The 22,669-nt window shown below is 47.1% G+C and overlaps 2 protein-coding genes across 4 annotated transcripts in view; both read right to left on the reverse strand.

The window, feature by feature from the left end:
- The window catches only part of AUNIP (aurora kinase A and ninein interacting protein), a 24,305-nt gene extending 19,366 nt beyond the window's left edge, over window positions 1-4,939 (reverse strand). The window contains exon 1 of the mRNA XM_032495528.1: window positions 4,864-4,939. The gene's annotated coding sequence lies outside the window, so the exon portion shown is untranslated. The remainder of the gene's footprint in view (window positions 1-4,863) is intronic.
- Window positions 1-21,402, reverse strand: part of PAQR7 (progestin and adipoQ receptor family member 7) — a 27,281-nt gene extending 5,879 nt beyond the window's left edge. Inside the window, exons 1-2 of one of the 3 annotated variants that reach the window (XM_032495526.1) lie at window positions 21,197-21,402; window positions 4,864-5,307 (exon numbers count right to left, since the gene is read on the reverse strand). In XM_032495526.1, the coding sequence (XP_032351417.1) occupies window positions 4,864-5,307; window positions 21,197-21,220 (468 nt within the window). In that variant the 5' untranslated portion in view covers window positions 21,221-21,402. Of the gene's footprint in view, window positions 1-1,720; window positions 1,849-4,863; window positions 5,308-16,103; window positions 17,286-21,196 lie in introns of those variants that run through there. The other 2 variants (XR_004325435.1, XM_014563331.2) reach the window with 2 other exon arrangements.
- Window positions 21,403-22,669: the final 1,267 nt, after the last annotated feature.

Here is a 22,669-nt window from a genome sequence, read left to right on the forward strand (position 1 = left end):
GGGTGGAGCTAAAGACAACCTCCACCCTCTCCCCTCTCCTCTAACACCACTCCCACATTGGTCAAATCCAGGTTAAACTCTGCCCCTCTAGCCAGGCCTCAGCTGCAGAAGGAAGTTCATAGTTAACCTCTGCATGAAACATGTCGGGAACCCGAGGGCTGGCTGAAAAGCCGTGACTTACCCAAGATCACACAGTAAGGTGGGCAAAGCTGGGCTAAGATCAGGTGTCTAGAGCCTGGTTGATGAATGTCAGGCAAACCTGACTGACTTCTGTCCCCTACTCAGGGGGAATCAGAATGGAAAGAAGTTAAGAATCAAGGAGAAAATAAACACTATAAAGGCTCATGAAGGAGATGGACTTCAGATTCAGACAAGCCAGGTTTGACTCCTGATTCCATAACATACTACCTGTGTGACCGAAGACAAGTGACTCACCTTCTCTGATCCTTGCCTCCCTTGTGAGAATTGTAATATTACCTACCTCATACATTGCTGCAAAGATTAAATTTATTAGAAAAAAGTTTCAGCACAGTTTGGTGACTCAATAAATAATTGCTATCATTAGTATAGATTATTAACAGTAGTAATAATTAATTATTACTATTAAAAGCAGTAGTATTTGAAGTGTCTCCAGTCTGAGCATTAGTATTTAAAATATCTCCATTTTTTGGAGAGGCTGTGGAGAAAAGGGAACCCTCCTACACTGCTGGGTGAGAATGCAGTTTGGTGCAGCCACTGTGGAAAACAGTATGGAGATTCCTCAAAAGACTAGGAATAGACTTACCATATGACCCAGGAATCCCAGTCCTGGGCATATATCCAGAAGAAACCCTACTTCAAAAAGACACCTGCACCCCAATGTTCATAGCAGCACTATCTACAATAGCCAAGACAAGGAAACAGCCTAAATGTCCATCAACAGATGACAGGATAAAGAAGATGTGGTATATTTATACAGTGGAATACTATTCAGCCATAAAAACTGACAACACAATGCCATTTGCAACAAAATGGATGTTCCTGGAGAATGTCATTCTAAGTGAAGTAAGCCAGAAAGAGAAAGAAAAATACCATATGAGATCTCTCATATGTGGAATCTAAAAAAAAAAAAAAAACATAAATACAAAACAGAAAGACTCATATACATAGAATACGAACTTTTGGTTGCCAAGGGGGCGGGGTGTGGGAAGGGACAGAATAGGATTTCAAAATTTGTAGATACTGAGAGGCATATGTAGAATAGGTAAACAAGATTATACTGTATAGCACAGGGAAATATATACAAGATCTTATGGTAGCTCACAGCGAAAAACAAGTGACAATGAATATATATATGTTCATGTATAACTGAAAAATTGTGCTCTACACTGGAATCTGACACAACATTGTAAAATGACTATAACTCAATAAAAAAAGTTAAAAAAAAAAAAAAGAAGCCTGTAACTCTTCAGCACCTGGTTTTACAACAACAACAATAATAATGATGCTCCTCTGTATTTGCATAATAAAAAATAAATTTAAAAAAATACATCTCCAGCTTGAATAATTTGCTTGGGGTTCTTTAATAAACTCAGTCCTCTTCTAGCCCTCAGTAGCTGATTCCACGGGGTTTGGGGGTCTTAGAAAGTATTCTGTGTCTCTTTAAACATTTACCTTTCTCTGAGGGTTTATTTAGGGACCAGAGAATGTGGCTGGAATTTGGACTTCTGCGGATACTGACCTTACTTAATTAAAGTGTTCTTGGCAAAGATCATTCAGAGTAACCTCTCTGGATTCACAGAGCTCTGAAGATTTGCACTTGCCCTTTGACCTAAGAGAAGTGGATGAGAAGTGAAATCCCCAGGGAAAAGGGCCTCCACCCCAGCAGCCCCAAGAGCCAGATCCCTGAGCGGGAGAGTAAAGGGGGTAGATTGTACTAGCAGGTAATCCAAAAGGCATGTGGCCTGGTTGGGGCACATCTGGAAGGTTTGGGAGGTTCTGGGTTGGCTGAACTTCAGAACTGAGATCTCCAGGGCCCACGTGGGAGTTCCTCTGTCAGTCTGAGCAGTGCCTTCCTTGTCTCCCCTCTCACCTCCCCAGCCCTCCCAATTCACATCCCCTTTTCTAAACTCAGGGTCAATTTCCTCACCTCCTTCCTCAGCCAAAGCTTGCCACCCCCTAGTTCCTCCTGGTCTCCACCTGATACACACTGTCAGAGAGTCCCCTGATATCTCTGAGGGCAAAACAGCAGACCAGGTTGTGGGGATGGGGTAGTAAGTGGGCTCTGGAGCAAGAAAGCCCTGAGTTATACTCATCCCACAGATTTTACTCAGGGCCTACTATATGCCAGCCACAAGGCTACAAGGCTGGGGCACACAGTGACTGAGGCAGACAGGCTCCCTGCCCTTCCAGGTCACACCCACATAAATGAAATGCCCGTGGGCCCAGAAAAATCCAGCCCAGAGAGAAGCCACTCATGTGGTAACCATGGAGAACTAGAGACAGTTGCCCAGGGAGGCCAACTACCACTCACTTCGGGCAGATATTTCAGGAGAAGCCAGGTCTGCATTCTTGTGTGAGGATGGGATTTCAGGTCTGTGTCTGGAACTTGCCAGCTGTGTGACTTTACTAAAGTCCCTTCACCCCTCTGAGCCTGTTTCTTCATTTATAATCAGAGGATGATAATAGCTACCTCTTGGGCTCTTGCAAAAGCAAAACAAAGTCACGGATACTAGGTGTTGGCTCTGGCACCACATCAGCTCCACTATTTTTGTTGGATTCTAGTCCTGGCTCAGCCACCCAGACCCTGCATGACACCTGGACAAGTCCGTTCTGCTCTTGGTCCTGTTTCTCCAAATGTTGAAAGAGAGTGAATTCACCAGTGACTTCAATGGGCCCTTTAGGCCCTGAGACATTCCAACAGTATTTGTTTTAGGTTTACTACATGTCAGGAGCTGAAGCTTCAGCAGTGAACTAAGCAGTTAAAACACTGCTCTTATAGAACTAAGAGCCCAGCTAATTAACAGCTGCGGGTAACACCTAAGGGTATTAATACCCTGCCCTCTTAGAGTTTAATAGCCTAACTAAATAGCACCTAACTATTCTAAATACTATTGATTATAATTCCACTTCTTCTTTTGCCTCCTTCCTGCCATGCAAAATATTCATTGTTGCTTCTCTGGGCCCTGATGGTTCAGCAAAACAACTTTATCTTGCCGTCGAAGGCAGAGTTTAACCTCATTAGATAAAAATAATAAGGCCAGACCAGTGCTAACAAGGGGGCTGTCAGAGGCAAACCCTCTTGAGAGGTTCTGACAAGAATGACACAATATAGCAGAGCCTGAGATATTATTCATAAGACTGGCACTAGCATTAATAATTTACAGTGGCTTGCTGTTTACAAAGAAGTTTCATACTCACTTCACCTCTCCCTTGAAGCAACTCATTGAACCTACGGCTAAGCTGGTGTCACGGCAGCGGAGGCAGGGTGGCAGAGCACATCTATCTAACTCCAAAACCAGTGCCCTTGCCCTTTATCCACTGTGGTCAGTTCCCAAGCCCCCAGTGGGTGGCCACAGATTATACAAGCAAAGTTTTCATCCCTGGCTGACCTCCTGATATCTCAGCAACTGGGTTACCTCCCTCAATGCAAACCAGTTCCCCAGTTCAGCCCAATGTGGTTAAACAAAAAGTCCCTCCATGTCTTCCAAAACTGAACAGAAACAGTTTTTGTTTTTTTGTAACTGCTCTGGGCCTCTATTTGCACTGAAAAGTGTGATCAGATTGAAATAAATAACTCTTAAAGGAATTCCTGTGCATCTCAGGCTCACAACTGTGAGGACAAGGAAGAACCTGGTGGATGCAAACAGACCCAAAGAGGTTGGGTGAGCTAGCTACAGGTGCCTAGCACAGGGGGACAGAAAAGGGACCTGGGTTTCATCACTGACCTGCAAGGGCTCCTCTTGGCAGGGGAACTAAGGCTGGGGAAAGGCAGCCTCTCACCAAGGGGCCCCGAAGTGACACAAGCCCCATGATGGGAGGCTGGGGCCCTCTCCAATGTGACACCCACCTAGAAGCAGCCAGGCTCTGAGAATAAATCAAACTCTTAAACTCCCCAGCCCTGGCCTGACTTGACCTGACCTTTCACTCCCAGCAGGCCTTGGGGACAGTGGGAGCCCCCAGGGAAACTTCTGGAAGTCCTCAATGCCTAGTCTTGAGCCAAGTGCTTCCCTCGCTGGGTGGGGGAACCCCCATTCTCTCCTGACACCAAGAAAGTCTTCCCCATCCCAAAGGGCCTCAGCTCCTTGGAGGAAGAGCCCCTCTCCGCCCCCAACAGTGCTCTTACCGTTGTTTCCCGTCTCCCAACTGGGAGCCCCCCACATCACCCAGTTCCATATATTCACACCCCTTTTCTCCCCCGAATCTCCCTAGAGTCCTCCTTCAGTGCAAGGGGCGTGCTCGGTGCCTATCCTCCTCCAGGACACCATGGCCTTCCCAGGGCACATAGCCCTTCCGCCCACTCCTTCAATGAAGTGCTCCTGTTCCAGCTCTGATGGCCCCTCTGCTCCTGCCTCCTCCTACTCCTCCCTGGGATGCTCCCCTTCTAGCTCTGCTTCTCCTTCCTGCACCCGCCCCTCCGCAGTGGCGCACCCCCACCACCAGCTGATTCCCCCTGGCATCCTCCCACTCTCCACAGGAGCCGCTTCCTCTCCAGCTACGCAGTCCTGCGTGTCCTCACTCGCTCCTCACGTACGGTTCCCCCCGCCCCGCCACACACAGACACATCCCTGAGCTTCCGCGGCGCACAGCTCCCCGCGCTCCTACGGGAGCGCCCCCTCTGCCCGCCGCCCGCCCTGCCCCGCCCACTCTCCCCCAGCCCGGTACCTGCGGAGCTACGAGAGGCCGTCGACGTCTGGGCAGTGAGCCGGCAGTTAACGGGGCAGCCGGGCGGAGGCCCCGCCCGGAGCCGGGGAAAGGCGGAGCGGCGGCGGGCGGGAGTGGGCTCGCTCGGGACTCGGTGCTCAGGGCCGGGCTGCCTCCCGCCCCGACGAGGGCAATCTCACTCGCCCACAGCTCCCGCCTGGCTGGGCGCCAGCAGCCTCTCCCACACCGCGTCCACATGTGGCACGCGGAGGCGACAGGCTCACGCGGAGGCGACAGGCTCACCCACACCGGCGACAACAGTCTTGAGAGTTCCTGTGGTCCTCGTACAGATGGAGACTCGGAGGCCCAGAGGGCAGAAGTGGCTGTCCAGCAGAGGCTCCAGCTGAGCGGTTCCGATTTCCGGTCGACTTGAACCGCAAGCTCCCGAGTCTGGACCCGACTGACCTGAGGGGAAGAGAGCAAGTTGTAGCAGGAGCATCCAAATTTCCCAGCTAGAGCCCGCAGCCCAGGCTTGAAGCCACTTAAACCCACATACCTCACCTCACTAGGGTACTTTTGGTCGAAATACGCCCGACCTTCCCCATCCTCATCTCTGCGCGCCCGTCTTATTCAGGGTCCCACCTAAAGCCCTCTCCTTGGGCAGCTTCCCCTGATCCGCCCAGCCAAGGCAGTTTGTTTGGACTTCTATTAAAACACCCACTTTCTACTCAGTGTAACATCTCCCCTCATGAGAGGGAGCACCTGAAGGATGAGGAATCCTATCACATAGAAGGCCCTCAGTAAATAATGGACCAACAATGGCGGGGGTTGTCTGCTCCTCAGATGCGTGAAGATCTGGACCAGGCAGAGAGGGGAGATACCCCCACCTCATCTTGCTTGCACCCAGCCTGATGGATGGAATGCCAAGAGGAGCCAGTTTAGCAGGGACACTGCTCTGCCCTCAGGGAACTTTGAGAGACAGTTGTGGGTTGCAGAAATGATGACAGGACCCAAGTCCTGGTGCTACCCCCAACTCATCCTGTGACCTTGGGCAAGTCTCCTTGTTCTCGCTGGGCCTGTTTTATTACCAGTAAATTGGAGATAATAATATCAACCTGACAGTGTTGTTAAGAGAATTAAATAAAGCAATGGATATTAAGATTCTTTGTCAACTGCAGTGTACTAGAGGAATGTATATTTCTTCATTATAACAAAACATATATGATCATGAGGTAATAGAATGTTCAATTTACTTCAACAATTTCAATCACACAAGAATTACTTAAATGTCCATTACCCCTGTGGATAGAAAAAGTGGCATAGAAAATCCAATCATTTAGAACAGGTAGGATATAGGAAATGAAAACAAATAAGGACATTATTGAGATTATATTCTATCACAGTGAATAAAAACTTGGAAGGTGACTTGGACTCAGCTTCCATTTTTGAAACACCTGCCCTGTCCTGGACTTGTTTTTGAAGTTATAATTTATTAAGCTCTTGCCATGCTCAGAGCGGTGCACTACACAGTTGCCATGACTACCTCCTTTGGTCTGAACAACCCTATTAACCCATTTTACAAATTGGGAAACTGAGGCTCAGAAAGGGGACACAAGACTGTTATATTATCTCATTTGGCCTCATTGCTTCCTGCATGGTGAGTGTGATGACCCCCATTTTAGAGATAGAAAAACTGAGGCCCAGGGGGGAGAAAGAATTTATTTCAGGTCACATAGCTCCCATTGTATTCAGGCTCTGGGAAATGGACCTGAAGTTGTTCCTGGGGGAGAAAAACCACTTAACTGTGAAACTTGGCTGTGGATATTTGAGAGCTGAATGATAAAAGTAATAAAAGTAAGGAGAGTGGTCAGTTATGAAGCACTTGCCATGTGCAAAGCCCATTAGATGCACTGTAGGCCCAGGATGTGGTTCTGTCATTATCTCAGTTTGTGGATGAGGAAACAGGCTCAGGAGGATGCTACTTGCCCAAGGCCATCCAGTTGGCTAGTGGCAGGCCTGGATCCAAGTCCAACTCTTATCTGCTGCACAGTGCTGGTATCAAAGAGTGAAGCTGTGGGGCTGGGACGCTTCCTTCCCTACCCTGTTCTGCTCCAACTCCTTTCCCAGCCCAGGCAGGGTGGGAGCAGGGCAGCCAAGGGCATCCCTTCCCTTCCCTCCCCCAAATCAGGCCAGCTGGGTGAGGCCCAGAGATTCCACTGCTCCAGGATCCCAAAGCCCTGTAATCTTTTGAGTCCAGACCTTGGAAGGGGGACCAATCTGGTAAACTGTGCATCATCCAGCTGCGCTCTGAGGGCCAGGCTCAGCCCTTGGAGGAACAAGGTCTCCTGGGAGACTGGATTCCTGGGCAGGCCTAAGGAGCCAAAAGCCTCAGAAGTCAAGCTCTGAACTGGGAGACCATCAGGACAGGCTTCAGTGGACTCAGAGTAGGAGAAAGGACAAGTCAGGTAGCCTGAGCTGTCTGGAACACATTCTAGTCTTTTCCCCAAAATAGGTTCAGCCATTCATTGGAGGCAGCAAAGTAGTAAAGCACATGAGTGCATTCTGCCTGTGTTCACATCTTAGCTCTACTACTTAACCAGCTGTGTTACCCTGGGCAAGTTATGTAACCTCTCTGGACATCTACCTCCTCCACTCTAAAACAAGTTAATACTACTTACCATATGGTGTTGTCATGAGGAGTGAATGAAACAATACATGTGATGAGCTCACAGTGCCTGGCATAGAATGACTGCTTGGTAAATGCCAGCAATCACTCTATTTCAATTCTTTACCACTTCCCTTTGCCAATAATTGAGAAAAATAAGGACTTGCTGTAAGCCCCCAGATTTCCAGGTGGCTTGTTACACAGCATCATTGAAGCAATCCTTGACTCATACGCATAGCAACCAGGATTCAAACCCACAATCTCAACCATGCCTGGTGCATTGGGAGTGCAATGCAGGAGGGACCAATTTCCTCCAGAGACTCACTGCCTAAAGACCACTTGGGGTGAGTCTTACAGGACAAGGAGGAAGTTACCAAGCCATGAGGAGGGGAAAGAACTTCTCAGGCAGAGGGAACAGCATGTGCAAAGGGGCAGAGGTATGAGTGGTGGGGTAAATTTAGGGAATGAACCATCACGTCGTGGTGCTGGAGCATAGGGGACCTGGTGGCAGCAGATGACATTAGAAAGGTAGGGAGGGGTGAAAATGTAGAGGGCCTCACCATGGTGGGAGGGCTATCTCCTGAAGGTGATGCATAGCCTGGAGTTAGAGATTAGAGAGAAGGTTTTCTCTGGATAGAGTGGGGTGGAGTGGGGTGGCTTTCCTCTCACTTCAAGCCTAGTGAGGGGGCATCAGGAGATCCATCAGAGAGATGGTGAGCATCCCCTGGAACTCCATAGTCTGGTATCTGACTCCTGCTTGAGAATCACAAAGGAATTAGTAGCAGCAGAGTAGAGGGCAGTGGTGGAAGGATCTGTACTCCCACGTAAGCAGGCTGTGGGTCTGTGCTGCCCCCAGGCCAGAAATGGTCCATAGGAGAGAGTCAGCCTGAGGCAGCCTTGGATCCAGCCCAGAGAGGTCTCTGGACCCCTCAAGCTGCAACCTCGTAGACAAACCCTCATTTGTACTCTACCTCCTTCCTTGTCTCACTCTGCCCACTCCCCCTCCTTTGCTTCCTGGAATCACCTCCCAAATAAACTATTTGCACCTAAGTTTCTGTCTCAGTTTCTGATCTGGGGGGAAACCAGAAAAGTGCCCCCATCTACAACAAGAAAGAGTCAACTTTAAATCCCTGCCAAGCCTGGAAATCATGAACACTAGCTCGAGATAGTGCCGTTAAGTCAGACCTTCCTGATCCTATAACATGCCCCCCTCATTCCTCCCATGGCAGTCCTGGGGGTGAGGGGGTCAGAAATACAGTGGGCAGTAGTGGAAGGGGAAGGGTTCAGGTTCAAAGGACAGAAATAGAGATGCCAACCATGGCTCCACTGTGGCTCTGTTCCTACTCCGAACTCAAGCTGCCAGAACATTCCCATCTCTTGACCTTCGCACTTGATATTCCTTCTGCCTGGAACTCACTTTGCCCAGACAGGACCAGCTACATAATTTCTAGCACCTTGTATAAAATGAAAATGCAGGGCTTTGTTTAAAAATTAAAAATTTCAAGATAACAACAGCAGAATGTTAAACCAAGTGTGGGACCCCCTCTGAGTGCACGGTGACACCGAGCCCAGTGTGACAGCATGGGCCCCATGGTCATGAAGCTGGGCCTGGCTCCAAACAGCTGAACTTCTGGCTGCCCCTTCCTGCAGATCTCTGTTTAAATGTCACCGTATCAGAGAGGCTTCCCCTGACCATCTGTATAAACTGGCACCTGACCTCCATCCACACCCCCATCCTACCGGTACCTGTGATAACTCTTCCCAGCCTCCTTCTCCTTCCAAGTCCTCAGCACCCCTGCCATATCGATGACCCCAGAGGCCATCATTCCTGTCTGGTCACTGCTATTTTCCCAGGACTAGAACAGTTCTGGACACACAGTATGTGCTCAACAGAGATGGATGGAATGGAGGCAGGGAGGGAAAGGGGGAGGGAGGGGAAAGGAAAGAAGATATCTTCACCCACGGAGAAAGCCTAGCTGGGGGAGAGGGAATCTTGGAATGGTCTGAGGTTGTGACTCTTACTCTCTCAAATTACTGAAACTCTTTCATGACTTACTGTGATTAGAAACTTTTTTTTTAATCAGAGAGTGTCCAGTGAGGTCATGGAATCTGCTCTCAGTTTCAACCAAGGGACAAGAAGACCCAACCTACAAAAAGTGTCTAAATAGGTAGTGGAGGTGAAAAACAAAGCTGTTTTATTTGGTACATCATTGGCCTGTGTGCAAGGATCTCTGTATGATAAAGTCCTAGAAGCAAAATTATCAGGTCAAAGGGGATTTTGATAAATATTGCTAAGTGCTCTTATTCACATTGGGCTAATTTACATTCCCAAGAACTGGGTGTGGTATCAAACCATGGATCTTTGCCAATCTGCCATGTGAAAAATGGAATTTTGGTTTTCTCTTACTTCACATTTCTCCTATTACAAGTGAGGCTGAATATCCATCAAAACACACTGTGATACTGTGATTTATTACAAGAAATATATGTTTGGTCTTTGACACCGTTTCTGGCACACAGCTCTTGAAATCCTTGTAATTTCCTAAGTGATAATATTTGTTTTTGACCCTGTTCCTGACAGGGGGTCCCTAAAATTCTTGTAAATTCCTAAGTGATAAGAACACTAGGACATCTTTTTTTTCTTTTGAAGCAACTCTGGGTGGGCTCCTGCATGGCTCCTGGATGGGGGCTTATAATCAGAAAGACTGAGCCGTGATTACTTTATTACATTTTCAGGGAGGTGGGTAATTAGGCTTATTTATTTATCTTTTGATGAAGGTACTTGGGATTGAACCCAGGACCTCAGGCATGCTAAGAATGCACTCTACCACTGAGCTATACCGTCCCCTTTATTTGGAATCTAAAAAAACCCAACCCCCTAAATGAGCTCATAGATACAGAGAACAGATTGATGGTTGCCAGAAGCCAGGGAATGGATGAAATGGGTGGAGGGAGTCAAAAGATACAAACCCCCAGGTATAAAATAAAAAAGTCATGGGGATGTAATGCATAGCATGGTAACTATAGTTAATAATAATGTATTGCCTATTTGAAAGTTGCTAAGAGAATAAATCTTAAAAAGTTCTTATCACAAGAAAAAAAATGTTGTAACTATGTATGGTGACAGATGTTAACTAGACTTGTTGTGGTGATCATTTCAAAATATATACAGATATCAAATCATTATGCTGTATGCCTGAAATTAATATAATGTTAGATGTCAATTATACCCCAATAAAAAAATAAATAAAATAAAATAACATTGCACATAATCACATCAAAAAGAAGTAAATATTGAGGAATAAAAAGAGTGCAAGACTTGTAAATAAAATCTACAAAATTTGCTGAAAGAAAATTTAAAATGTAAAATATATGAAGAGACAAGTCTATGTTCTTGGATTGGGAGACTCAATATTGTTAAAATAGCTGTTCTCCCCAAATTGATCTATACATTCAATTCAATCCCTATCAAACTTTCAGCAGACATCTTTTTGCAGAAATTGGCAAGCTGATCTTGATCCAAAATATGAAAGCTGATCCAAAAATATGAAAATGCTTTGAAAACAAAATAAGTAAAACAATTCTGAAAAAAAAAAAAAAGAACAAAATGAAGGGTTTATACTTCATGATTTCAAAATATACTATCAACCATGTAACCAAAACACTGTGGTACTGGCATAAGAATAGATATATAGGTTAATGGAATCGAATTTAGAGCCCAGAAATAAACCCTTAACATTTATGATAAATTGACTGAAAAAAGAAGATAAGTCAGATTGGGAGAAAAATATTCCCAAATATCACAAATCTGCAAGAGAACTTGTATCCAGGATAGTTAAAGAACTCTTTCAACCCAATAAAAAGATAATTCAATTTTTAAATGGGCAAAGTATTTGAATAGACATTTCACCAAAGAGGATTTATGGATGGCCAATGAGCATATGAGAAGATGCTCAGGATCATTAGCCACTGTAGGAATACAAGCCCAAACCACGGTGAGTTACCACTTCACACCCACTAGAATGGCTATAATTCAAAAGAAAAGGAATAAGTGTCAAAGATGTGAAGAAATTGGAATGCTGCGCACACACTGCTAATGGGAATACAAAAATGGTGCAGCCACTTTGGAAAACAATATGGCAGGTCCTCAAAGAGGTAAATATAGAGTTACCATATGACCTAGCAATTCTACTTCTAGGAATCTACCCAGGAGAACTGAAAACATATGTCCACACAAAGACTTATATACAAATGTTCAAAGAAGCATTATTTATAATAGCCCCAAAAGTAGAAACATCTATTAATAAAGAAAAGATAAATAAAATGTAGTATATCCAAACAATGGAATATAGTTTGGCCATAAAAGAGAATTAAGTACTGTTACATGGTACAACACAGATGAACCTCAGAAACACTGTGCTCAGTGAAAGAAGCCAGATGCAAAAAGCACAAAATACATGATTCCATTTATGTGAAATGTCCAGAAAAGGAAAATCTATAAGACAGAAAATAGATTCATGGTTGTCAGGGCTGGAGGTGGGGACAGGCATGTGTGATCTCTTTGGGATGATTGAATATTCTGAAGTTAGACTGTGGTGATGGTTGTACAACTCTGTAAACTCACTAAAAGTTATTGCATTATACACTTAAAAGAAGTAAATTTTATGGCCCGTAAGTTATATCTCAATGAAACTGCTAAAAAATTTTGCAATTAACATCTAAACAATAAATTAAAACTTTTAAATTTCTTCACTATCAGAGAAGATCGTTTTTCAGCTTGCTGCTTGAATTTCTGAGGCCGATCCGAGTTTGTTTTGGACTTTGGGCTCAGGATACATTTAATTTTCCTCCAAAGAGACCTCAAGTCTTTTTTACAGACTGGCAAAGTCTGGCAGGGCCCTTTGAAAACTGAGGTGTTTCACTGCTAGAGAAATAAAGGACCTTGACAAGGCAGCACAGACATTTTGAGACAGGAAGGAAGGGGGCAGGGCACAGCCATTCAAGGAATGAACAGCAATTAGCACCAAGATGGCAGAAAATTCAACTCCCAGTAGACCTTGAGGCCCAAAATGGTGGGGGATTTGATTTCCAGTAGACCTTGAGCTTCATTATATGCTCAATGTAATACATTAGCATACTAAATGGCCCTCCCGTGGGTTCTGTGACAGTTCTGAGGCTGACTTTAAAAGGTAAAAAAGCCAGCTGTGGCCCAATTCGTGAGAATCCCTGCCCCTTCTCCAAAGTGGTTGGAATAATCCTCCCGCTTGTTAGCATTTGAAGCTACTGAGTCCCTAAAAACTAACACGGTGACTCACGGCCTCTTGTTCCCTCACCTTCAGAGACGGACTGCACTCTGTCTATGGAGTGTGTATCTACTTTTACTTTATTTTATTTATTTATTTATGGGGGTGGTGGGGAGGTAATTAGATTAATTTTAAGTGGTGGTACTGGGGCTTGAACCCAGGACCTTGTGCATGCTAAGCATGCGCTCTACCACTAAGCTGTCTCCTGTCCCCCTACTTTTACTTTAAACTAAGCACCCAACCCCACATGACCTTTTTCTCGCCTTCTGAGATGGCCCGCACTGTCTCTGTCTATGGAGTGTGCATCTCTTTGAATGAATCTACTTTTCCTCAACCGTGTCTCGCTCTTTAATCCTTTCCTGCATAAAGCCAAGGACCCTCACTTGGCAGAGCGAGTCCCAGGGACTCATCTGAGACCTGGGACGTTGCCATCCTCTTGCACCCCATTTTCCTGTATCAATTTGACAGCTGTCCTATTGATGCCCAGTACAGCCTGGCTGCATAATACAAACACCAGGGGAACCAGTAACTGGCCAAGTGGGAACCCGGCCTGGCACAGGTGGCCCCTTGGTTCTTTTCTTGCCAGAGCCCCTTTAACTTCTCTGAGGACCCTTGCTCCTGCTTGAGATGCTCCTGCAGACTTTCCTCTCTAGTGTACAAGCACAGTCTCCTCTTTTGGGTCTCAAAAAGTTCAGTTCTGTTTTCCATTAAAATTCTCTTGTTCTATTCAGTCTGAAGCTTTTCCTCTCTGATGGCTCAGAGGAAAGAGAGAGAAGTAGGAAAGGTATTCTTTGTCCGGCGTGGTTGTAATTGGGCTTTGGGGCCTCTGGGCACAGAAGGTACCCAAATGTTCATTCATGAGACTCTTTTTTGGGTTCCCAAGAGAAAGCCCCACCAGGGACTTCACACTGCTCATCCTGGGCCAGGTGATGATACTCTCCAGCTGATCCCTTATGACCCCCACCCCTGTGCTTCTGCACCCGCCATGCACCCCTTCACTGCAGGTGCCCTACCCTGGGAGGCAGCCCTCTCAGGCAGGGTTCTTGTCAGAAGGCTCACAGCCACCTTCCTTCCCAAGGCTACACTTCCCACCCATAGAAATAGCTGCTATTTCCTAAGATCTGGGCAAGAGCAGCCTGTTCCCAGAGAAACTGGTTGGTGAGTTGCTGGCCCTCTACATCTGTTAAGTAATATCTATGAAGTTTACAGCAAACTACAAAGTAGGCATTTCACCCCTCACTCCACCCCCTGTCACGGCAGAGTAAACTAAGACCTTGATGCTGAGGATCCTCCTGGCCAGACTGAGGTCATTGCCATCATTAACAGCAAATATTTGTCAATGACCTGTTGGTGGTGAGGCAGGTGAGACACACAATCTAGTCAGACTGGAAGCCCAGAGTTGGGCAAAGGGCAGAAGCAGGAGAGAGATTTGCTCAGCAAGGTCTGGTCTGAAGCCCAGGCCCATGTGTCTAGAAAGCTGATCTGGACGAAAAAAAAAATCACCAGATAATATGCCAAGGGGGTCAAGGGACAGGAGGTGGAAATGACATTAATCAAGTCCAAATTGTGGTTTCCAAACTTTGCAATGGAATCACTCAGGGATCTTTTAAAAATATGGCTGCCTGGACCCCGCCCCCAGACATTCCTATCTGATTGATATGGGAAGTGACCAGGCATAAGGATATTTAAATGTGTAGCAGAGATGGTGGCAGGGACAGCGTGTGGGGAGGAGGGGCAGGGAGCACTGAAGGTCTCATAGAAGGAAGTGGCAATGACACAGCCTTAAGGCCTGAGGTTGCACAATGGGGAGCTCAGGGCTCAGGGCACTGGGCTGGCCCAAAGTGGCCCCTGGGAAAAATTAGCTGGAGGACTATGGGAGAGAAGGGCAGGAGAGAGGGAAGGAATAAAGAGATGAGAAGCAAAAACCCAGGCAGTGCAGTGAGTGTGAGTCTATTGTCTCACTAATTTTCTGTGTGACCTGAGACAAATTGCTTCCCCTCTCTGGGCCTCAGTTTCTCCATCTTGGAAAGGAAGGGATTGAACTTGATGATGGCCAAAGATCCCTCTGGCTCCAGGGTTGGAGGACACCCCGGGCTCTGCAGACTGGGCCTTCTAGCGAGATAAGCCCACATGGAGTTCCTGATCTGCAGATCTGTAAACCATGCTGCACTCCAGCCTGGGCCGGGGCCAGGAGCAGAGGTCCAGGAGCACCCCTGGCCCCTCCCCAGACTCCCCAGCCACTCCCCAGACTCCCCAGCCACTCTGTCAAGTTGCCAGAAATGGTTCATGGAAATTTCCTCTCAGCCCCTCTAGCTCAGCTCAGGGAACGTGGCAGTCCTTCCTGCTTCAAGTGGAAATTTCCACTCTCCCTCTGACAGCTGGTGGGAGACACGGTGCCGCAGAGCTGGAGACAGAGGTTGTGGCAATGGCGGGGAGCAGGGAACACTCCTGGTTACAGGCCACACTGTAAGTGGTCCAAGTGTTTTCCTTCAACAAGTATTTATGGAGTACCTCGCCTGCTGTGTGCTGGGCTCTATTCCAGGTGCCAGGGACTCAGGACAGGACAGACACCTGTCTCCTAATGGGGGGAAAAGAACATACATGGATACTCTGAATACAATGAGGTACAGTAAGGAGGAGGGTGTGACACTGGGGGCAGGGAAGTTGCTGTTTTAGGGAGGGTGACCAGGGAATGCCTTGCTGTGGGTAAGGCGACATTTGTGTAATTATCAGGGGAACAGCAAGTATAATAGTTGCCCCTCATCTGTGGTGTCCTATTCCTCGGTTTCAGGTACCCACATCAACTGCAGTGGGAAAATATTAAATGGAAATTTACATAAGTAAACAATTCATAAGTTTTAAATTGTGTGCCATTCTGAGTCACATGATGAAATCTCCTTCAGGCCCACTCCATCCTGCCCAGGCCAAGAATCATCCCTTTATCCAGAGCATCCCATCTGTTACTCACTCAGTAGCCACCTGCGTTCTCAGAAGGACTGTCGAGGGGTCTCGGTGCTGTGTTCAAGCAACCATTATTTTACTTAATAGTGGCCCCAAAGCGTAAGAGTAGTGATGCTGGTTCTTTGGATGTGCCCAAGAGAAGTGCAAAGTGCTTCCTTTAAGTGCAAGGGTGAAAGTGGTGGGCTTAATAAAGAAAGAAGAAAAATCCTATGCTGAGGTTGACCAACACTTCTCTCCATGAAATTGTGAAGACAGTAAAGAAATTCGTCCTAGTTTTGCCATTGCACCTCAGACTACAAAAGTTACAGCCACTGTGCGTGATAAGCGCTTAGTTAAGATGGAAAAGGCATTCAATCTGTACAATAAGATATTTTAGAGAGACCGATACAGAGAGACCACGTTCACAAAACTTTTATTACAGTATATTTTCATAATTGTTTTTTATTTTATTTTATTTTATTTTATTTTATTTTATTTTATTTTATTTTATTTTATTTTATTTTATTTTATTTAGTTCTTGTTGTTAATCTCTTACTGTGCCTAATTTATAAATTAAACTTTATGATAGGTATGTTTGTAGAGGAAAAAACATCATATATATAGACAGGGTTTGGTAGTAGCCACAGTTTCAGGCATCCACCGGGGATCTTGGAACATACCCCCCACAGGTAAGGGGGCACTGCCGTACAAAAGCCCTGAAGCAGGGCCTTGGTTGGCTCGGTGAGGGTGGCAGGGGAAGAGTACAAGGTGAATGAGATCAGATAGTTTCTTGGGCATCTGGATCTCTCATTGCCAGGGGCAACCGCCTGGCCTTCAGAAGCTCACAGCTCTTCTCAGGGAAGGAGAGGGACACAGCAGGGCCGTCTCCTGCTCTGGGTCCAGGGTGACGTAGCACAGCATCCCCCCAGGTCAAGCACCAGTTCCCTTCCAGATGTGGGAGTGAAGCCGGAACCTCTTTTTGCCAGAATCTCCATGAGGTAGGTAGTCTTCTCTCAAACCCAGATGCTGGTGCAGGGCAGGGCTAGCCCTCACTAACAGGCACTGTGAGGGGGCAGCGCTCTGGAGTCCACAACCATCCCAGAGGTGTGAACAGAGGCTCACAGAGAGGGTGCCGCCTGGGCAGCAGCACACGTGGCAGATGTCGGAGGTCTCACACCTGACCTGGCGCATCCTCTCTCTTGGTTTTGGGTTTTGGGGGAGTTTTGGTGAAGAGAACGGGGTGTTCCTCAGCCTCGGGCCAACATGAAGCCGTGGGAGGGGCTGTGATGCTGGATCTTCCTCCACGTTGGCTCAGGTCAGGGGGCCCTGCAGGGTCAGGATGCTGCTCTTGCTCTGAGTTCACCACTCACCTGTCTGTCCTGTCCCATGTTCACCATGACACTCTGGGGGCATCGTTCCCACTAAAACCAACTTTGCATGTGCAGAGCCGTCAGGGGTGAGGAGTGCAGATGAGCATGGCAGTTACTTGGTCCAGGCTGATGCAGCTGAGGTGGCAAAGGCATCAGGCAGAAGCACTGGGGTGGAGAACACAGAGCTACCTTAGAGGATGCACTGTAGAGGGGCCAGGGTGGCAGTGGAGGACTAGTTTAGAGGCCCCCTAAGTATCTCAGCGAGTGACGGAGCTGGCCCAGGCAGGAGAATCGTGGAGGAGGAGGTGAGAGAAATGGTTGTCTTGCATCCAGTGTCTGCCTGGCTTGTCCTTCCACTGTCAGACCATTTAACCACCCACCTCCTTCCCTGCATGGAACCCCAGTTACCATTCCTTTTTCCCTGCATTCATTCCATCAACAGGTAGTTACGGGGTGCTCAGACAAATCTGACCTGGACCCACGCTACTCACCACCAATCAGTGGCTCCCCAGTGCCTACCAAGTCAAGCCCAAACTCCTTGTCCTGGCTGACAAGACCTTGCCTCGTCTCGCAGCCTCATGTCCCCCTACTCCCCCTCCATCCGTAGTCCAGTCACCCCCACTTGTTGCCACCTCACCTCTCAGCCGTCTATGTGCTGCTCCTTTGTCTGACACCCACCACTGCTTTTTTCACCTGCTCAACTCCTGCTTCTCCTTTGGGACTCAGCTCAGAAGTGAACTCCTCCAGGAAGCCCCCCTTGACTGGTCCCCACTACCCAAGTCTGACTTGCTGGCCCTTTTCTGTGCTTCTATTGATTTCTCTGATACCAACACTCATCACACTGTGACCCCTGTTAATTGCCTGTCCCTCCCCTGGACTGAATGTGTTATCCTGTGACTCATCCTGCATTCCTAGCACTCAGTGCAAAGAAACCTTCTTGAAAAATGAGTAAGGTGCCTGGGGTAGACAGATGAGCAAGAGACACAGTCCCTGTCCAAAGCAAGGAGAAAGGGGAAATCAGGAAATGGTTTGTCAATGACTAAAAGGGGTGTGGGAAAAGGGGGCCAGGAGGTTGCCCAGGGGGACAGTGAGTGCAGTGGAGTTTCTGGAGTCAGAAAGCCCTGGGTTCAAATCCTAGCACAGCCACCTATTAGCTGTTTGACTGGGGGTGATTTCTCAACCTTCCTGCAAAATGGGGATGGTAACAAAAGACCTCCCTCATAGAGAATGCAGCTCAGTGTTTGGCTCATAGAGAAACATGTTAATCATTTTGATTTGTGAACATAATGGGTGGGTGAGGAAGGTGGTGAGAGCAGACATGCCACACTCCACCCCCATCACCTGTCTGTACTTCAAATCTGACCAAACCTTTGGATCAAATGAGAATGCCTAGCCCAGAACACAGGTCTGGCTTCCAGATTATACCAGAGAGTAAACTCTTCAAGGGCAGGCATTTTTGCCTGTTTTATTCACTGCTGAATTCTCAGCACCTAGAATAGTGCCTGGTATGTAATAGGTCCTCAATAAACATTTCTTGAATGAATGAATTCCAGTGAGGAGTTCCAGAATTCCTCAAATCTCAAACTCAACAGGGCTCCATTAGCTATAACAGCATTCAGCAGCACACAATGAAAAAACACAAAACAGTGGCTTAAACAAGTAAAAGGATTAATTTGCCTCCCATAACTAGAACCTGGGGGTAGGCAGTCCAAGACTGGGACATCAGCTCGTTGGTATTACCCAGGACCCAGGTTCCATCTGTCTCCCTGACCAGTCATCTTATCATGTGGCTTTTAGCCTCATGGTCACAAGGTAGGGGCTGTACCCATAGTATCGTGTCTCCATTCCAGGCAGGAAAGAGGATGAGAAAAGGGCAAAAGGAAGAGGAGGGACCAGAGAAGTTGATACTTGAAGAAAAACCTGTCAGGCTTCTGTTACAAGGAAGGGGAGAATGGGTACCGACTGGGAGGGGAGCCAGCAAAGTCTGCCATGATGGCCAAATGGAACCATTGCTTCTCTCCCCTCACCAACTCCCACATCTGTTCCCTTCTCCAGGCTTCTCCAGCAAATGACATCTCCACTTAGCTGCCCAAGTGAAAAACCCAGGGGCCCACATCCTCACCCCACAGCCCACATCCAGCCCTGTTGGCTCCACTGTGACAGAGATCCTGAATCCTTGTCTCTCCACCCCGTCGACCCCACTTTAGTCCAAACCACCCTCATCTCTCCTTCCTGCTCCCTTTATATCCATTCTCCTCACAGTGGCTGTCACAGTGGCTGACGGATCGTTTACAAACTTAATTACATCACCTCACTCCTAGGGCCTTCACATCACACACAGAATATAATGCAACCCCTTGTTCAGGCCCTACCAGCCTGCATGTCCCGGCCCTGACCACCTTCCTCCCTCCAGACCCCCTTGCTCACCTTATCCAGCCACGCGGGCCTTGTATGTGCCCCTTCCTCACACCCGCTGGCTCCTGCCTTTGGGCCTTTGCACTAGCTGTTTCCTCTGCCAGGAATGCATTACCTCCTGCCTGTCTATCTGTGGAGACCCCTCATTCCCTGCCACGGACACTGTCTGTTACATCACCCCTTTCATTTTCTCCATGCACACCTCATAATCTTTCTTTTTTAAATTGAAGTATAATCAGTTTACAATGTTGTGTCAGTTTCTGGCATATAGCATAATGTTTCAGTCATACATATACATGCAAATATTCCTTTTCATGTTTTTTTCGTTATAGGTTACTACAAGATATTGAATATAGTTCCCTGTGCTATATAGAAGAAACTTGTTGTTTATCTATTCATATGTAGTAGTGTGTATCTGCAAATCTCGAACTCCCAGTTTACCCCTTCCCCCTCACCCCATAATCTTTCTGTTGTCTTTCTCCTCCACCAGAATGTAAGCTCATGAGAGCAGGGACCTTGAATGCCTTGTGCATAGTCATATCCGCAGAGCTTAAAACTGTGCCCGGCATGTAGGAGGATTCAGTATTTGTTCAGTAATAAATGAATGAATGGGGAGGGTTGTTTTGGGTGTTCCCTTAGGGGACCTTCCAGCTCTTGGACATCTAAAGAGAAAAGGGAGGAAGGAGATTAGGGGTAGGGGACATAATGCCTCAGATACAAGTCAGAAACTGGAGCCAGTAAGTGATCATCTTTCCACCAGCATCCAGACACTCCTCCCTGACTGTCCAAGCAATCCTGCCAGGCACAGTGTCTCCGGGGTGGGAGTGAGAGCCCATTTGGGGAAAACAGGAGGGAGAATGTGAGCTCAGGGCTGCACCATATTTAAACCTGCTCTATTCAGGCCAGAGCATGACCTGGCCAACTGGGGAATGATGTTGAGAGCACCCCCTGCTGACTCCACTGCTGACTAGCTACGGGTCAGTAATTGCAACCTCTCTGAACCTCAGTGTTCTCACCTGGAAATGGAATAAGAATAATATTAATTCACAAGAATGTTCAATAAGATGGAATATGTAAAATGCTTATATGATGCATGGCAAACAGTAAGTATTCGAAACATCTTAGGCATAAAAGAAAGAAAAGAGAAACAGGAAAGAGAAAGTGAGTTCAGAGGCAACAACAGAGAGGCAGGTGGCTGGTAACCCAGGGGCAACCCAGTCTAACCTGTTAGGAGTTTGACTCTCCAAGAAAAGATGCAGAAATTTAAAGCTTCCAAACTTCAGCACCCACTCCCTCAAATGGACTTGAGTTCTTCTGGTTCAACTCCCTCATTTTTCAAATGCTCTGAGTCCCAGAAAAGACATAAATTTCTCTAAGATGCCCAGATTGTTGGCAGAAGAGCCAAGCACAGAGCAATGGCCCACAGGGAAGGAAGCCTCGCAGATGGCCAGTGCGGGAGACTATGAGTTTCCTGCTCGCCTTAGTCCAGAGGGAGAGGGTCAGCCTTCCTCTGTCCCCTCAACCACAGAGAGGGTAAATGGCAGACTGAGAAGAGGAACACTGGGCAAGGAGGGGCAGGGGACTGACTTGTCCTGCCATTCCCCTAATTCCAGGCCCTGTGCTAGGCATTCCATTAAACCCAGCACAGACTCAATACTCACCCAGCCTGTGAGGGATTGTCCCATTTCGCAGGTGAAGGTACAGATGCCTGAGGCCCTTGAAGAGCTAACAGAGCTAGAACTTGAACTGCATTCTGTGTGATTCCAAAAAGCTCTGCCCTGCTTCTGCCTGGGAATTGAAACAAAACTGGATTTGGGACCAATTCTAACTGGCTGTAACTTTGGGCAATCCTTTTTCTGTGGCCTCAAGCTTTTCGTGTAAACAAGGAGGGTAGACACTGGTAACTAAGGGCCCGTCCAGCTGGAGCTGATGTTCTTGGAATTCTAAACAAACACCACCCTACAGCTGAGTCAGGAGGAAAACCTGCCAGAAATCCCACAATCTTTCAACAGGCCTTCTTGCTCAGGGCAGCCCTGCCCAGGAAGGGCCCTTTGTCCTGCCCAGCCCCAGGCAGCACAAAGCCTCCTCCCCTCCCTTCAAGGATGGTGCCCATCTCTCCAGCCTCTAGCCCAAGGAGCCTGGGTCTCAGCCCACACCATTCTCTGGGGCAAATCTCAACAGTTTGGGGAAATGAAACTAAACAATGAATCAAGCTCTTCAATCAGGTGCCTATTTGCCCCCCGACCTTGGGGACCTTCCAGGTCAAGGTTTAGGCCAGTGCTTCTCAAACTGAAAAAATTGTTTCTTAATCTGCTAAGAACTTAGACTTTTGCAAAATTAAATAAATATACTAGATAGTGGTAATGGTTACACAATATTGTGACTGTACTTAATGCCACTGAATTATGCACTTAAAAGTGGTTAATACGGTACACTTTATGTTATGTATATCTTACAATAAATTTTCTTTGATAAAATGAGATGGAAAAAAAGATGCAAAATACTAGCCTCAGTCTAAATGGTATTCAACAGACCTTGTAAGATTGTTATGAAAGTTTCCTAAATGCTTAGTTTCAATTTCTGTACTGATTTCATTGCAGAGCAGTAACATTTTGTGGACTGGCAGCTGTCCGAGGACCGCTCTTTGACAGTACTGATTCAGGCTGCTGAGTAGTGGACTCTGGCTTTGCAGAGCCTCTCAGGAGACCTACCATAAGGAATAAGGTTTCTGCACCCCTGCTCCCCAAGCAGACACTTCTGGATACCAAGTCAGTCGACCTCAAGCTGCTCCCTGTCAGGCACATTGATCTGATTTATGCCTGGACCCCTCCTTCCACCCTAATCTGTCTCCCAGTGCTTTCTTGATGTGCATTACTAATAAAGTGTCCCTGTTGGTGGCCCCTGATAAGCAGAGAAAGTTGTGGGGTGAGGGACAGAGTGGGGTGAACTGAGAAGTACAAGGTAGAGTTGTGCCTTCTGTGTTTTTAACTCCGGTACCAAACTTGGTCCACACATCACCTCCTACAGGAAGCCATCCTGGGTCTGCAACAGAACTGAGGGGCCCCTGTCTGTGCCCCCACATCATAGCACAGGTCCTCCTGTATTCTCATTGAATGGTTGACACGGAAAATTCC

This window comes from Camelus ferus, chromosome 13, assembly GCF_009834535.1.
Source record: "Camelus ferus isolate YT-003-E chromosome 13, BCGSAC_Cfer_1.0, whole genome shotgun sequence".
NCBI classification, from domain to species: Eukaryota; Metazoa; Chordata; class Mammalia; order Artiodactyla; family Camelidae; genus Camelus; species Camelus ferus.